The 17331-nt window shown below is 39.0% G+C and overlaps 1 protein-coding gene across 1 annotated transcript in view; it reads right to left on the reverse strand.

Annotated features, from left to right (window-relative positions):
* Positions 1-17331, reverse strand: part of VWF (von Willebrand factor) — a 138317-nt gene that overhangs the window by 58641 nt on the left and 62345 nt on the right. Inside the window, exons 22-30 of the mRNA XM_084270626.1 lie at positions 14534-14680; positions 13758-13898; positions 12403-12522; positions 11926-12082; positions 11261-11419; positions 9973-10108; positions 6190-7526; positions 5374-5493; positions 2956-3099 (exon numbers count right to left, since the gene is read on the reverse strand). Coding sequence (XP_084126752.1) covers positions 2956-3099; positions 5374-5493; positions 6190-7526; positions 9973-10108; positions 11261-11419; positions 11926-12082; positions 12403-12522; positions 13758-13898; positions 14534-14680 — 2461 coding nt within the window. The remainder of the gene's footprint in view (positions 1-2955; positions 3100-5373; positions 5494-6189; positions 7527-9972; positions 10109-11260; positions 11420-11925; positions 12083-12402; positions 12523-13757; positions 13899-14533; positions 14681-17331) is intronic.

The raw sequence follows: 17331 nt of genomic DNA on the forward strand, positions 1-17331 counted from the left end.
TGGTATTTAAATTTTAATTTAAGATCTTGACTACACATTAAATTATTTGGTGTTTTGGGTTGGAAGAGACCTCATAGATCATCTAGTTCCAATCCTGCAATGGGCAGGGACACCTTCCACTAGACCAGGCTTCCCAAAGCCCCACCCAAATGCAAATCCTGCATTTCTCTTACCAACAAGGGGTTGTGATGACCCTGAGCTGACCACAATCCACTCACAAACCTTTTAAGAAATGAACTAAAAGACCCCAAGAAAAAAGACAAATGACCCCCTGCTAGGACAATGAACGCTCAGGGAAGAGACTAGTAGGTACCCAAAGCAAGCTGCAGGAAGGAACTAACAAAACCTATTAGGAAACAGTAGCAGAAGAAGCAAGGGAGGAAGACCTCCATCAGTCAGCAGATGCAAGCCCTTAGAAGTGCTATGGTGGGCTTCTACTTCCTAAACCACAGGGGAATTGTATACCATTTAAAATATCTTAATCATGAGACACAAAGATCAATGCTGTTATTCATCTATGTTAATAACTATAGAAAGTTTCAGATTTAAGATTTTTTCCTAAATTGTTGTGGGCAAAAGGGAGGGAGGGAGATAACACCCCGACGTACATTTCCTTAACAATGCTATAAATACAGATGAGTCACGTAGATCATATTTCCTCTAAATTTTGACTTTGAGACAGGAAGTGAGCATGGAAAACACAGACTTAAATGAGCTTTTAGTAAAGGTATAAGCAATCAAAATCATAGTTTTAAAAAAGCATTAGTTTATAACTAATGCAGGGACTGCTTATTGTGCTCCCTATGACACTTCAATAAAATACATGAATGCTGAACAGAGGCATGTTTATGAGATCTCAGTTCTCTTGCATACATCGCTTATGGCTGAATGAAGGCTTATACAGGTAGCCATTACTTGCAGTTAGCTTTGATTCTTTTTTAGTTCTTTCTTAGGTGAAGTTGTATGCAATCCCCCAGGGCTGTCTCTCAATTGGTTACCTGACCCAAAAATTAATGTTATCTTTCTGCATAAGCATATGAAAGCTTTGTGGTATAAGCTTCTTTATTTTGTTCTGCTTACATCCTCAAATACTCAGTTTTTTCATTACTTCACTCTAATAAAATGCCATCTCTCTCCTGCAGTTTCCTTATAATTAAACAGAAAAGTGAATGCTTTCTGCAATAAAACCTTCACAGCGATTGCAATAGAGCCTACTGTTGCTCTCTGCATGCATAGCTTTTTTGACCAGAATGGGATGATTTGTAGCAGCAAAAACTGAATGATTACATAGAATCACGTTTCTGCCATAGGAGAGCAAGCACAAATGAAAAGAAACAGCACTGGTCTGACAGTAACACTATTTTTTTGATAGGTAAACCCTGATCAAGTCCTCCAGAGGCAAGAAAAGATTTCCAAAGCTGCCTAGGGAACTGCAACATACAGACAGAGCCATGTACATTTTTTAAGCAGCCTCTGCATTTCCAGAGACCCGAACACAGACAGAACAACACGAATGACCGTGCATTTCCCATGGATGCCAAGTCTCCTACACAATCAGCCGGATTCACACACATTACAAGGTGCAGGACAGGACCACAGTGACTTACTTTCATTACTTCATTTGGGAGGAACTACTTCTACTCTATTCCATTTTGGTTCATTATACCCCATCCCTCGTTGTGGTCTCTGAGCATTTTCCAATGAGACATAAACAAATCACTAACGAGTATGTCATGTAGCTGCCTCTCCCCTTTCATTTCCCAAAGGCCATGTTTTCTCTGTTTCTCCTGCAGTTCAGTGTGGCTTACTACACACATTACATGGAAGGCTTCATGAAACTTATCTATTTGTACGTAACAATTTATCCCACAACGAGCCTATAGAAGTCTCATCAGCCATCTGGTATTTTTATTTCTCCAGGCTGAGAAAGCAATCATGGCTAATCCTCCTGCGAACTATGGAAGTCAAGTTTTATTTCTCACTTTTCTGTACCAATAACTCTTTACAGTCTGAAGTAGGCCAAAGACCCTAAAAATCCATGTACTCCTCAACTCTTATAGGACCCTAATGCTAGGCGGCTGCCAGAGCAAACGTGGTTCCAGTCCAGAAGAACAAAATTCTCAGGGTATCTTGTGAAAGATCAGATATGCTATAGGAGAATCATTTTTTTTACTGAACCCTACAACCGATACATGTGCGTGCACTGAATTTCCACAGACCCGGTGGGAAATCTGTGTTGTGTTTTAGCACATGGAAATTGAGGTGGATATGTTTTTCAGGATGCAGATTTCTGGAACTGAAGATGATGTTTCACTAGTAACTCTTCAGCTGAGGTGCCACCTTACGCAATCCTTGCTCTCTGGCACCCTAGCCTTGTACCAGCCCAAGTCTTTGTGAGACCAGCACGGCAACTTGCATGAGGGAAACTGGACTGGCCAGAATGTAACTACTGTTTTACTAAGTTATTTTTCAACCAGATTGGTTACACTGGCTCAGCACAGAGTAACAAACATCTGGCAAGGGCACCTATTGAAGTCAGCATAAGCAGTTCTGCTGCCAAATGTCTAATCAACTAATTGATGCTGAAAGGTTAATGATCAAAGTCTTCACTGCTTAACTATGTTTTGCTTGCTTGAAAGATAATGAATGCAAATCCTGAGAATTACTTCAAGGCTAAAAAGAAATTGGTCTTCTTTCTGAAACACATTAAGATAAATGCTAATTTGAGTAACCTACCGGTACATTTTAATAGAGAAAATTGAACCTTTACCAAGAAATGTACATATAGTAAAGATATGAGTGAACTAAAAAAACCTGAGAGTTCTACTGCAGAACACTATCACGACAGCACTGACATAAACTGGTAATTGAGGCCAAGCTATATTTAGCATTTGAGGGGGGAGGGTGGGGGTGGTCCCTCTTCTTTAAAAATCAACATCCAACATAATCACTCACCTAGTCTGGTAGGACCCTGCTCCCTTTGTTGAATTGACTGCACCATCTCTACAAGCTTTTTGCTTTCCTGAGGCACGTTCCATGAAATTTCTAGATTATTTTCCCTGGCATACTGGAGAACTGACACATGAATTGAAGTATTACCTGAAGCAGAAAGCAGAAAATAAAGATTTTAAGCAATGCATATGAATGTCTTAAAATGAATCTGAAGAACATTACGGTTGCATTTTACATTAAGCACAACTAGATGGTAATTTTCTATCACAGTATGAAAGTTGCATTTTCTATCAAAAAGATCAAAACTGAACTACTCCTAGGTGAATAAAAATGCAAGAACTGCTGGAAGCAGTTGCTTTTCTGTCAGGAATCAGCATGCAGCATTTTATCTCAGATCAATTTCACTATGATTGGAGGATTTAACTTTATTCATCTCCAAATATTCTTTATCTGTTTTAAAATTGTCTAAACATCACTTCTTTTGTTATGTGCACATTGTTTTGCACCAGTGATAGTTTGACATTCCCTTTATCTGACAGACCAAGCTCCCAAGATGGCAACATTTCATGCAAATTTCCCTCTGTCATACATCAATTGAGCCACATGCATCAGCTGCAGCATGGGACATAATGCACCCAGGGAGCATGACCTGCAAGGGGGAATGAAGAGAAATGCAAAGTTCTACTCTCTGACATCCCACTTCTGTTATACCTCATGTAGGAAGTATGAATAAAACTATTAACCAAGGGTTGACGTATACAGTTAATATATAAGACATAAGAAGGATAAATAAGAATTCAACTGGGAAATACATTGTTTATAATGATATATACTGCTCTTCAAGATCTTAAAAGAACTTCTACTCTATACTGAAGATACTTTTTGTATATAGCACATTATTCTTTATCCATGCTTTCTAAAACTTCTATGAATTAAGTTGTTAATAATTGTGATTTCATGTACCCACATGTTGCAGCTCTAAATTGATCCACTACACTTTAGAATTTTTCCATGGTTGTCTTAAAAATTTTAAAATCAAGGCCATAAAGTGAGGAGTCATTTTATTACTACATTATTATTATTATTATCCTGTTGTTCATGATGTACCATTTGCTGTTACAGGATTCAAAGATAAGGAAAACAGCTAGGCTAAAATAAATTGTTATTTTCTTGTTTAGTTTGTGTTTATTTCACAGAACATTAGGAGTTGGAAGGGACCTCAAAAGATCATCTAGTCCAACCCCCTTGCCACTTCACCCCACCATTTCACTTGGTTCGCTTCTCTAGATCTTGTATCTGCACAGTTTTCAGAAACAGAGTATATTCCATGTAGGATCTCTAAAAAAAAATGAGCTCTCTAATTAGCACAAGTGCTGGTAATCACCACTTGTGGAAGCACAGGTATAATTCAAACACGTCAACACCCAGTGGCAAAACACCAACAAAAGCAACAGCTGTTGCTGTTTTGTTCCATGGTCCACTGAAATGGTTGAATGTGGAATTGAAAGGGTACAATTCTGATCAAAAATCCATGCTTATTAAAACAAATATTAATGAGAAAACACAGAATCTGGTGCATCCCCTGCACACAATGTCATAATTTACTACATATGACACATGGTCCCTTCATGTCGATGCAGGATATATGGCATTCTGCCAGGGCAGCTGCACTGATAATATCTGTGCTGAATGACGTAACTACAGGCGTGTACCTCCCATCAGTACATGCTCTGCAAGCTCAGTGGGTCTGGCTCTCACAAATAGTCTCTCTCGTTCAACATGGGTCAGGAAATAAATGTTTAAAAATCAGTTCCAGCACCCTTGGTTAGCCAAAAAGTGCTGGTGAAAACCAGAAATGCCAATTCCAAAGAGCAAACCCTTTCAGTCAAGCCAAACCTGAACCAAAACCTCTCTGAGTTATCCATTCCTACTTGAATCAGGACTGAACTTGAACTACTATGTTCAAGTCTGTTGAACCTAATCCAGAAATGAACCAAAACCAGACAAGTATTTTTTACTTTTCTGCCACAGAATAATAGTTTCTTTAAATCTCCATCCTGTGACAGGGACTTCTTCGCCTGTTTGAGACATACACTTGTCATGTCCAGTACAATATAAAGGAAAGCACTCATTGGAGTTTCTGTCTTAATTATTCCTCATCACACAGTTCCCTGAATTGGATGTCCAATCTGCATTCATCTGAACCAGAACAGCTTGGTTTGGGAGGAAACTGAACTGCAGCCAAACCCAAAGCTTTATTAGCCTGATGTTCTCAACAGAAACTTTAATTTTTTGAGGGACTGGAATGAGTAATTTAAAACCAAATATTTTAAAAACTTATACTGAGAAGATGTTTTGTACTGCATAAGCAAAAGAATAGAAAATATCTTTATGTGTTCGAGTTAAAAGACAGATACATACTGATCTCAACATTTCTAATAAATGCCTGTACAAAGCTTTTCATTTCCTCAAACTCTGATGCTCCAATATTGGAACTTCCATCCAGGAGAAACATGATGTCCATTGGTTTGTTGCACAATTCTGAGTTGGGAGGAAAAAAAAAAGTGTTATGTATGCATGATAACCAGAAGTAGCATCTGTTGATCTACTAGTAGGATCAGAAAGGACAGATACACCTGCATTTTTGGAAAACAAAGCTGGATATTGATCAGTTGAAATAATAAGTGATTTATGATCAGTGGGATACAAGGTTTTTAAATTCCTGCTTTTCTACTAATGCTATCTTACTCTCAGGGGACTACAATAAAACCTACAGCAAATAAAAAAAAAAACCCAAACCAAATCAAAACAACAATAAAGCCCCAACAGCAACAAAACAAAAAAACCCACAAAACACCCACCCACAAAAAAAAAAAGAAAAAAAAAAAAAGAAATACAATGAAGTCTCTTCAGGAAAGAAGTATAAATTTTAAGTTTCTTGAGGCAGGCAGATAAGAGTAACTTTTTTTTTCTTCTGCCACCTTCTAACCTCTCTGAAAGCTACTGTACTGACAAATGGAGCCACCAGAAGGCTGGCTGCAGATCTGTGCTCAGTACAGCTGACATGTGGAAGCATCCTCAGGCTCCAGTGAAAATACATGGTCCTTCCTTGACGTTTGGGCAAGGTAGCAAATGAGATATGAGAACCCTCTTCAAATTTCAGTGACATGAAGGGAAAATGGAGGAAACAGGAAAGAGGAAAGAGGGAATTAGACAAAAAAATACATCCAAATTTACCTGAAATTTCTGTCCAAAGTTTATGAGAACAGCACGACTGCAGCACTAATTCAGGTGCTTCTTGTATAAGTGTGTTATAACTATGCAAAATTATTGGGTTATTAGGCTGACTGATCTTTCTGAGCTCTTGAATATTTGCATTGGGGGTTATGCCTATGGGAATGACATTTATGCTCCTTGGAGGCCGTGTTATCACATCAGTGGAAGGGCTGGATGACACCATATATACCAGGTGAGGAACATCTTGCCTGCCCCCATTCACTGATGTAAATGTGTGTTTGGAAATATAATCGAGGGCATTCCCAGTGTTGGTAGCTTTTCCTCCTTGGTAGGGTATGCTCCTCACCTTCTCAAGAATACTTTCCTTTGACTGTATTTCCGTAAATGAATACTCCAGAGTGACAGTGTCTGCATACTGCATGACTGTAACATGAATATCTTCCTGTCCTACATTCATTCCTGTGATCACTCTCTCAAGGAACTGCTTGACAATGTTGAAATTTTCCTCCCCTACGCTGTCAGATCCTTCCACAATAAAAGCAATGTCCAGCCTTTTGTGGGTGGGCTTTTCTGAAAAGGAGGGTAGTGTTGGTTGACTCCAAGAGTGAAGTAAGACACTGGATCTTGTTGGAGTGGGAGTAGATTGTAACAGAGGACTTTCTTCAGGTCCAAGATCACACAGATGATCAATGATGAGATCACTGTTATCCATTAACTCTAACGCGTTATTCATTAGGAAGCCTCTATTATCTGGTGACTGCTTTTCAATGAACCTGATTTGTTCCACACTGACATGTGGTCCAATCCCCACAGGCATTACTGCAATTTTTTTATTCTTCAAAGCTGTGAGGATGTTGCGAAGTTTTCCTGGAGACCTGCTTGCTATAAATAGCACTGCAATTCTGGCAGCATTGGTCCTTTCTGCTTTTCCAAACACATGAAACACAGTGTACTTGAGGACTTCAGCAGCGGATGCTACTTCATCACCTGTGTATTTTATGTTTTGAACAATTTTTCTCATCTGGGACTGTGTTTTGATATCTTTAAGGCCAAGATAGATTGTGGGGCCAGCCCTATACACCAGAATTGACACACGGATTTTCTTCTGCGAGATGTGGAGTTTCTTCATCATGCCAGTAATGAAAGCCTTCAGCTGTTCAAAATCCTCCTCTGACAGTTTATTGGACCCATCTATTAGGAAGGCCAAGTCCATCATCTTGCTGCATGAGTATTCACTGGGTGGTAGTTCAATGTCCTCCTCTGGAACAGGTGTCGTTGGCGTTAGGGTGTCCACTGGTTCACAGGCTACACAGGTTAAGTTCTTCCCTTCACACAGGCTACAAAAATCACCAAATTTAACTGTAAAATAATCAATGCTTATAACCACACATCACCCACATGTAACTAAAATAATGTCCATACAGAAACAGTTAAATATTTCAAAACCAAAACATGATGTGCAGGGTTTTTGTCTCCTCCCCATCTCTCCACAACTCCCCACGAGGTATTGTCCAGCTAAATCCTAAATGTTCATGCCTAGTTGTTTATATCCAGGGAACATATGACAACATAAAATCCCAGAGCAGGAAACATGCTTTTAGCTCAGACATCACCTAGCAGACTTTGTAAGGAAGTTCAGGTTTACCTAAATTTTAATCTTAGTGAGAACAACAAACAGCCCTCTATTTTCTGCCTCTAAAGTGCCTGCCTTACCTTTTCTTTCCCTGACTTCATTTTGCTATGAATACAGCTTTAGCACATTTAAAAAAAAATAAAAACAAAACAAAAAAAAAAAAAAAAGAGATAGACAAATGTTACCACGTTCTCTGTTTCAGGTCCTTCAGATCTTTTTCTCATATCAAATGATTTATTTCATCTATAGCTGTTCTCTTTTTTTCCTATTTGTCTTCCCTTGACATTTTCACTCACCTCCATTAGTCATTTCTCTCTTCCTCTTTCCATCTCAGCTCCCATTTTTCTTTTCCTCCTATTTCTGCCTTTTCCAGTGTTCATCCTTCCATGCTCCGAGGAGAATTTTCACCTCTGTCACCCTCCATCATTTAGGAACTTCTTTATAATTAATCTCTTCCTATCTTCAATAAGGCTTTAACATTTAATGCCCTGCTAATTTCTGGTTGTGTGATTCTCTTCACTTACCAGAGTGAAGAACAGGACTGTACTCATGCACAAAGTGGTACAGACACGGCCAGTGTATTTGTCATGTCTTATTGGACAGTCCAAGAAACAGAATCGGAAAAGTTGATGAAAGAGGAAGGACCAAAAAAATGCTTGTTTTCACTGCCAGAGAAAACCCAGGATGCACAAACTAAACAAGTCAATACTGGAAGAAGGTGCAATTTTCCAGGAAAATATTTCACATTACGTGTGGCACCTTAGTTTAAATTCTCCTAGCACCATGCCCTTTTCAAGCTGCTTTTAGTATCTTTCTAATTGAAGAATGCACAACTACATTTGGCATTAATGTACAGCAACAGAAGATTTATTATTTTAATCCTACTATGAACAAGCCCCTTCTAGTTTCCAATTTCCTTTGGATATCTGCTATAAAATTCATTTTTATGCAATATTTTCTATTGTTTGTACAGATGGTGTAGGCATCTAAATTAGGTGACAGCTATGCAAAAGGATGTTTCCCTAGTGAGGTAAGTTTTCCTAATGTTCTGAAATCTTTTGTGAGCAGTGGCCAGTGTATCAACATTGAAGATAAATTATTATTAAGGATTACAAAAATTAGGGAACAGAGAGTCATTTATTAAGACTGTTTCTTGACCTTTTGATGGAATTCAAGGTTCTTTATGTATGCTGTTTAAAAAAAAACATAAATTGATTGGCCTAACAGTTTCATGCCTTGGGTTTATAGCACAGACGTGTGCTAGCTCCGGCAAGAGGCCAGGAATTCAAAATTCATACCCATTCAGAGCTTCTGTAAGGTTCAGAGAGTTTAGAGCTAAGGTGTTAGACTGGGCTAATAGCCGCTGCATTTTTACAACTCAGTTTCTATTAAATATGGTCAAATTACAAGATGGAAAACTCTCTTGTATTCACAGAGTTGTGAGTGACTAGTGCAAGTATCCATCAAGGGTCTAGCCATCCAGAGAATGCCAAACCTTTCAGATACTACAGGCCGCAGTGTAACATGCCACAGAAAAAAGTATTAAAATAATCTCTGCCACACTGCAACTGAAGGCCCTGGTGCACAGCTCTGTGTACCCTTCTTATAATTCAACCACATTTGGAAATGCAGACGTGCAGGATCAGGCCCCAGGATATCATCTTCAAATCTTGGGGAAATTGGTTTTCCAAAAATAGTACACAGTTCCAACCAATAATAATCTCGGGGAGTTCCAGACTGAGCACAAGTTCAGATCTTGCACTGCATGTAGAATTTTTTTAAGTACTGGCAGAAAGCAAGAGCCTGATGGCTTAGTACTGTTGAATCACACCTCACACAAAAAGATGTGAAACATCTGAAGTCAGTGCAGCCACCTTCACATGGGAAAGGGACTTTTTTGAAAAGAATGTATGAATTTCACTTCTTTAAATTCACTGATATCCAATAATCCAAACCATCACTGAAAAGCTTCACTTTCAGATTGCATGTGAAGGGATATTGACATAGAATATTTTCTATGGATATTTTCCAAGCTTCATCTTCAGCAGCATAATTAAAAACTTAACAATTTATTCATGTGGATGTGCTTCATCTGGCTCCCATCATCCTACTCAACAGGCATATTATTTCACTGCATAAACCCATCATACCAAGATTGACAGTGCTGTGGATCATCTCCATTCAACACTATTCTCCTTCCATGCGGGATCTTGACATGTCCAACTTCACACACAGGACAGTCTTCTGGACTGATGCAATCCAGGGACAGTTCATCAAGTATTTTCCCTGTTTTGAAATAGAACAATAGTATAAAGATACCAAACTTGATTAATTACAAAAGTAATCATTGTGTTTACCCTGCCACAAAAAAAAAAAAACAACAAACCCAACATGACAAGTCTCAGTTGGGCTCAAAAATTCTGAATACTCTGCCTGTGTTATAGTCAATGATGGTTTGACACTGAGAAGTATTTCTTTCCTCCACAGCCAACTTATTTAGATATTGAGGGTACTTAACCCAATATGTAACCTTCAACATCCAGTGTCGTACAGAAGGTGAATATTTCTTTAGAAAAAAGCATTCAAGATGACAGGAGAAAATGGCATTTTCCACTTTAACGGTATATTTTTTATTTCTCCCAGTATCCCATACCTCACTTTGATCAGTAATATCAGGACTCAGAACAGTTATTTTCGGTCCTGAAATACCTACCTTCTTTGCCTTCATGTCTACTTGCTCTGCCCTTAGGAGATAATTCATCTCAGTTTCCACTCTCCTTTTGAATTCTTGCTCACCTTTCATTCCTTCCCTTTCTGTTTCTCTTTCCTCTCCCCTCCCCATACTTCATCCTTTCCACCTTCTAAAAGACAGTTGATGTGGACAGTTAAGCCAAAAGGTCAGGCTCACAGGAGGGATGCCTGCTGGGCACTCTCAGGAGCATAAGCCTTGAAAGGTAGCAAGCAAGTCAAGGCAGTGGATTTCCCTTTCTGCACTTGTTGCTTTGAAGGAGAGTATTTTAGGAGTGTCCAGCACAAATTCATACCCTACTTTAACCACGCTGTCAACCACTTCTGTTGCTACACAACCCCTACTCCTCCTATCTTCCTTTCTTGTCAGCCTGTTCCCATCCTCTCTTGTTTCTGCTGGAATTATTCCATTCTTCTCTTTTAGGCACCACATCATGCCCTCCACACACTGTGCTCTTTTCACAAACTCAAACTAGGATGCCTAACCACCTGCCTCATTACACAATAAGAAACTGCAGTGAAAAGCCTGTTAAGGACTCAGTTACTACATCTAGGTCTTATTCAGCCTTACCAATCTGCAAATATTTCTGGACTACTCTTCTCATGCAGTAGGAACACTTAAGGGAAGACAGAAAGACTCTATAGCAATACAGAAGTACCAGGAGCAGAGAAAGAAAAATATGGAGTTACCTGCAGGGCAGTGTACATGACATCCTTCCACACACTTCAGAGGGCACTCCAAAGGCTGTGGGTGCTGGCACGTTACAGGACAAGCTGGTCCACAGCTATTGTATCGCCATTCACACTGATAATCTAATTCTTGTTTATTCAGATACTCACAGCTTTGTGCTACAGAGTGAAAGAATTGAAGGAAAAAAACTTATCAAACCAGAGTACATTCACCATGCCTCTCTGAACTATGACACCAAACTTGACACCAAGTGGGCCACATACATCCAGGGCAGGCCACTTCTTTGCACTTCAGTATTTTTTTCACATAGCAGAATTATTGCTCTAGATCAGAGATACTTGCTTCAATAAAAACAGTAGCAAAAATCATTTAAACTTAAATTTTAAAAAAGAAAATTTAACAAAAAACCACATTTTTTAATCTACATTTGTTTGTACCATGGACTATTATATCCCCCTATTGAGGGAAGTTTTTTCATGTACAAGGCTGAACATAAATAGAAAAAAGGAAGGAAATGTTACTGTTAGCTGCTAGCCCTGTACCATTAAAGCAAACTTCTCTGGACATCAGTGGGAACAGAGCTGGATAACAACACTCCTTCTGAGCCAACAGCTTACTGATTGAACATTTTTACCCAATTCTTCCTCATCTACCCTGTACTTACGGCACAGAGATGGTGATCTCCAGTGGACAGCTACGCCTTTTTGTGCACAGACATGTGCATAGGCTGCTACAGCATCACAGAAGCAAGCACAGTCCCCAATAGATTCACAAGCACAAGTGTCATACATGCAAACATCTATGTAGGGCTCAGGATTCACCTACAAAAGAGAAATACACGGTACACTCACTGATTTCTCTCATTTTCTAGAACACATATAACCTTCAGATAGGTTGCCTGCTCCATTCACTAAGAGTTAGGGTGCCACATAAATCAGTGCAGATGTTCAAGCTCATTATTCTAGAGCTTTTTACTAGGGGTATCCCACATTTTCCCATGAAGCATCAGCTACAGAGTCAGAGATGAGCATGTCAATTAGTGAGCCTTCTCTAAGTCCTCTGTGCTGTCAGTCTCCTCAGCCATAATCAGTGTCAGCACAGATCATGAATTCAAGATTGTGAAATGCATGACAATACTCACAAGTTTTCTGCATTCTTCAAAAAGATCCCCAGACAAGATGCTGCATGACGTTTCTACCATCACCTGCTTCAGTATGTTTCCATTACACAGCGGAGACATCACAGTCTGTTCCTGGTTGGGCTTAATATTGCAAGAGACAAGCACACATTGCATTAGCCTTGACTTCAGGACCTTATGACTCTTCAAATTAGAGACTCACTAGCACTAGACATTTTTCATGACAAAGGAAATTGTCAGGACAAATACTGCCATGTCACAATGCAGACTAGAGCAGGCCACCTAATTTTTTCTCCATCTCTTACTTGTACATCGCAGTTTTAATACAGATATTTCAATGACAGAAAGTCTCACTGTACCCAACATCCAACCTGCAAAATGATCATTCACAGCTCTACAGAAGGTCCATGAGACTGGCAAATACTGTCAGTCTTCAGGAAACAATACTCGTGGCCTTTAATTTCTCCTGCGTCTCTGAAAATTCAGATGAATTTTCATGATCAATTTTTCAACCTTAAAAGCATCCTCTGAGTGAAATGCTTCATTTTACAAATGTCAAAACAACTTGTTTACAAGTTGTTTCCTTTCAATTTTTGATTTGGAAATACTTTTCACCATAATTATTTGCCAGGTCAAGGCAAATTTATTATTCAATATCATTCATTTAAAATCCCGTATTTAGAAAATAAATATACTCATATGTGTAACATTAGTATCGTATAAAATCACCTAATCTCTGACACCAGGACACAGATAGCACTTTCAGAGAGCAGGTAGCCTCCTCAAAATTCAGAAACAGTGATAGCATGGCAATAAGATCTTATATCCCCTTCTGCATCATGTTTTTTTCTGTTCAAGATGCTCTTACATGAAAATAACTCACTGCTCTTCAAAAAACATCAGGAAGCACATAGAAATTAATCCAGGCATTCAATTGCTCATAAATGGACAAACTAGGATTTGGGATATAGAATTTTGGATAGGAAAACACAAAATTTTAATCTGAACTCCCTCTGTCAGAAAATTACAACTGGTTTGTTTTGTGGGGTTTTTTTTATTAAGCTCTAAAATGAGATTTCCAGTTATACCTGGATTTCAAGCATCTGGACTGGAAAACTCTATGAACAGCCTCTATGGTACAGATTGGCTATTTTAACATTCAACTGAAGCCTGGCAGTGCAGAGGCCTTAAATAAGTTAATGAATCTTTTATCATGTTTCAAGAAATAATATTATTTGGCTAAATTTTGAGGGAAGGAGTTCATTTCTATTTATTTTTATCCTTTCAAACCTCTTCTCCTGCTCTTCAGTGACACTGTAACCCGTATTAATCAGTTTTCACAGTTCATTTGTAATCACCTTTTCAACATCAGCACAGTATGGATTAACTTTCCAAGAATTCCCAAAGTCAACTGGATCTACTTCAAGATGTTCATTGCTGCTGGTCAAATCATTGTTTTGGATTCCATCAAAATTTCCACAAAGACCACACACTTGATCCTTGCAGGGAAAGAAACACAAAATACATAAATCTTACATCTGTAGAGTGGGTTAGGGTTTATTAAGAAGTCTTTTTAGCTTAGTGCTTTAATGGCACGAGGCTTAAAAACTGCATTATCCCTGGTCTTGCCAACTTCACTAAAATAGACATAGCCTTTCTCAGAGAAAGTTTATATCCCATTCCCCTTCTGCTTTGCTGAAAGTAGGACAGGTCTGTCTCCAAGGACTCCAGACAGCAAGGTGGAAAATCCAATCAGTGTTGCCTGTTGGGTCTATTTGGAGATTTCTGGAGACAACTGTCCTAATACCATCACTAGTAAATCTGGCTCCTTACACTGCTCTTCTTGAACACAAAAGAAATAACTCAAGGCATGGTTATTCTGAGACACCACAGCATTCGTCTCGTATGTCATAGTTCATCTCTAGCGACCCAGAATTTAGTCCTTAGTGTTGAGCTACCAGGAAAGTAAGCAAGCCTTAAGGTATTGAAAAAGAAATCCCTTTATATTCAAGCAAATGTCTAATACTCCATGGAAATCTATCAGCATTTCTGCAGTTAAAAAAAAAGTAATTGCTGAGAGACAGGGCAAGTGTATTCTTTAGTGCAAATAAGCAGTAAAGCAAAAAACACTTACTTGGAAATTGCCTTTTAAGATAACTGAGACGCCCATGGCAAGATCCCAGGACACGCTGATGCTTTTGCCCAGTAAAATGATGTAGTAACGGCCAGACTTCACTACTTCTAAATCACTGTCATCTTTAGGAGGTACCTTGATGTTTACCTGAACAAGAAAAGCATCTTGTGCTATCAACTGTGTCTTTAATTACAAATTTACAGAATCACAGAATGCGAGGATTAGAAGGGACCTCAGATGATGATCTAATCCAACACACTCCCCCCCACACACAAACACAGCAGAGCAGGATCACCTAGATTAGGTCACACAAGAACATGTCCAGGAGGGTTTTGAATGTCTCCAGAGGAGACTCCACAACACACTCCCCTCCCCCCGCACCAGGGAGCCTGATGCAGTGCTGTCACACTCACAATGAAAAGGGTTTTTTTCTTATGTTCATATGGAACTTCCTATGCTCCAGCTTGCACCTATAACATGTAGGTCACTTCCTCTGGTGGGACACATACTCATAGGTTAACAAGTTTGTTCAAACATACTGTTCTCCAGAGAACAGATACATCCCCCACACTACACACTGTACTTGCTAAACGGTAAGCAAGGTATCTGTAAGGGCCTCATTACAAGCTCGTCTCTATGCTCAAAAATTGATGTGGTGGATAATTTATTGCCTTAGAAACAACACTTCTGAACAGCGTATTTGGAGACAAATATGGTATTTCAATCTCATCACTTTTCTGTAATTTTGAATGAGGCAATGCCCCTTATGATCCTAGTTTATAACATACACTCACCACAAATACTGACACACAAAACAACGACTGTTAAATAGAAGCAGGAGTAATAAAGACGACAAGGTATGCCTAGTTAACAATCAGTTAATTATTTGGTCAGTGGTTCACAAAACATTGTTTTGGGCTTTTTTTAATCTTTTCAGGAAACCAGCAATTCTGTGCTCCTGAGGCAGGTAGCATCAAAAAGGGCAGGCTAGGTAAAAGTGTAATGTAAACTGAAGGACCAGAGCTTGATCCTGAAGTCAGGAAGGACTTTCTTACCAACCAGCTACATCAACAGTAAAAAACCTGAAAGATTCCTTTCAATGTCTCTTGTTTTTTCAATGACTTTCATTTCCCCTGTGTGCCTCTTTCTCTTTCCATCTGGCTGCAAATTCACTACTCCAGCTACTAAGTATTTAAGAGATTAATTTAAAATGCTTTCTTTCACACTGTAATCCCCTTTCAATGGCAGTGCTAATGGGATTATTAACCACATTTGGAGAGAAAGGTCTGGCATGGCTGTTACTTTAAGCACTGCTAATGCATTAACTGAAAACTGTTTAATTGTGGAAGAGGCAGATGAAAACTTTCAATCACTACAAATAATGATTAAAGCAAGGGAGAAAAAGAAGCCCACAAACCATTCATTCTCTCCCTATCTGAGGGCAAAATACTTCTTTCCCATTATTTCTTCTTACTCTGTTCAGTAAAAGCTCATCACTGTAATTCAATCCTCTTCATCTCTGGGGTATTACCAGAAACTTTATCTCCAGAGAAGTCATCCTCCAAGGATTTCCTAAAGAGGACCTCCAATGTTCTTAGGGGAATAATACACTAAAAGATAAACTGGTTTAGGAACTAGAAGCCTTTTTGTCTTCTTCCATGCCCTGTGTATTGCTATACAGGCTAGTCACACTTGGTTACTTATCTTCTAAATATCTACAGTAGTCCCTGTCTTTTTAAACTAAGGCAAAAAACAAAGTAGAGCAAAACTGAACTGGGAGGTCGACCTAAATTACAGAATTTCTGTGTTTATGGAGGCTTTTTGCCCAACCATGAAGTCATAAACTTTTGACCTTGAAAACTGGCGGTTTCACTTGTTTCAGAAAAGCAAAGATGATTTCACAGTATTATTTTTTTTTAACCTGAGCCAGAACTGTAGCATGCAGATATTTCAATTAAACCCCTATTTACTTAAAAGTAGAAGCTCCTCTAAAAACAATATCGTCTTAAAAAAAATGTTGCTTGAAAACATTTCACAGCAAAAAAAAAAAAAAAATCTTGATTCTCCTGCTCACTTCTAAGGATTGTTGTAGAAAAAGAATATATGAAATCATCACTGGGTGAGAATTCTCTAGTCTTCATATCATGTGTTTTTTCCTTAATCCCTCCTTTGGTTGCTGTTATTTCTAAGAGAACCTTCTCTAGACATTACACTGAGCCTTAAATTCTGTAGAAAGACTGCTAACAATTCAGTCAAAGTCATGAAGACAGTCTCATGACACAGACCTAGTCCTTGTAAGGACATACTCTCTCAGGAACCAAGCATCCTCTGTTGCTGGATGCCTCCTGTCTTTTCTGGCTCTTATTTAGGTGTTCAAATGGAACCACAGCTTTTATGAAAGTCTGTGTCCCAAGCTTTCAAACAAATCTCTGGCTCTACAGACTGATCCCTGCACTACTATTCACCCCCAGGTAAGGGATACTTTATAGCAGAAATCAAGAACTGGCTGGGCAACCTGTATGTCCTATGTTCCAGTAGCTAAAAGCCTACACAGGTCATACGCTGTCGAGATGCACAGCAGAGACACTATTAACAATGGCCATTGCTTGTGTGTTCCTGTCAAGCATCAGGAGCACTCAGCAATTTGCTGGCCATGCAAAACCTGGTTCAGCTTTTACTGTTAACACAAAACAAGGCAAGTGTAGCGTGGTTTCATGTTTCGCTTGGGAACATTTTTGCAAATCTCTGGTCCAGATGCCAGTTCAGAGCACAGGACTTCTGAAAACTGAGCAACTGAA

Source organism: Gallinula chloropus (assembly GCF_964237585.1).
Source record: "Gallinula chloropus genome assembly, chromosome: 1".
In the NCBI taxonomy this organism is placed as follows: domain Eukaryota; kingdom Metazoa; phylum Chordata; class Aves; order Gruiformes; family Rallidae; genus Gallinula; species Gallinula chloropus.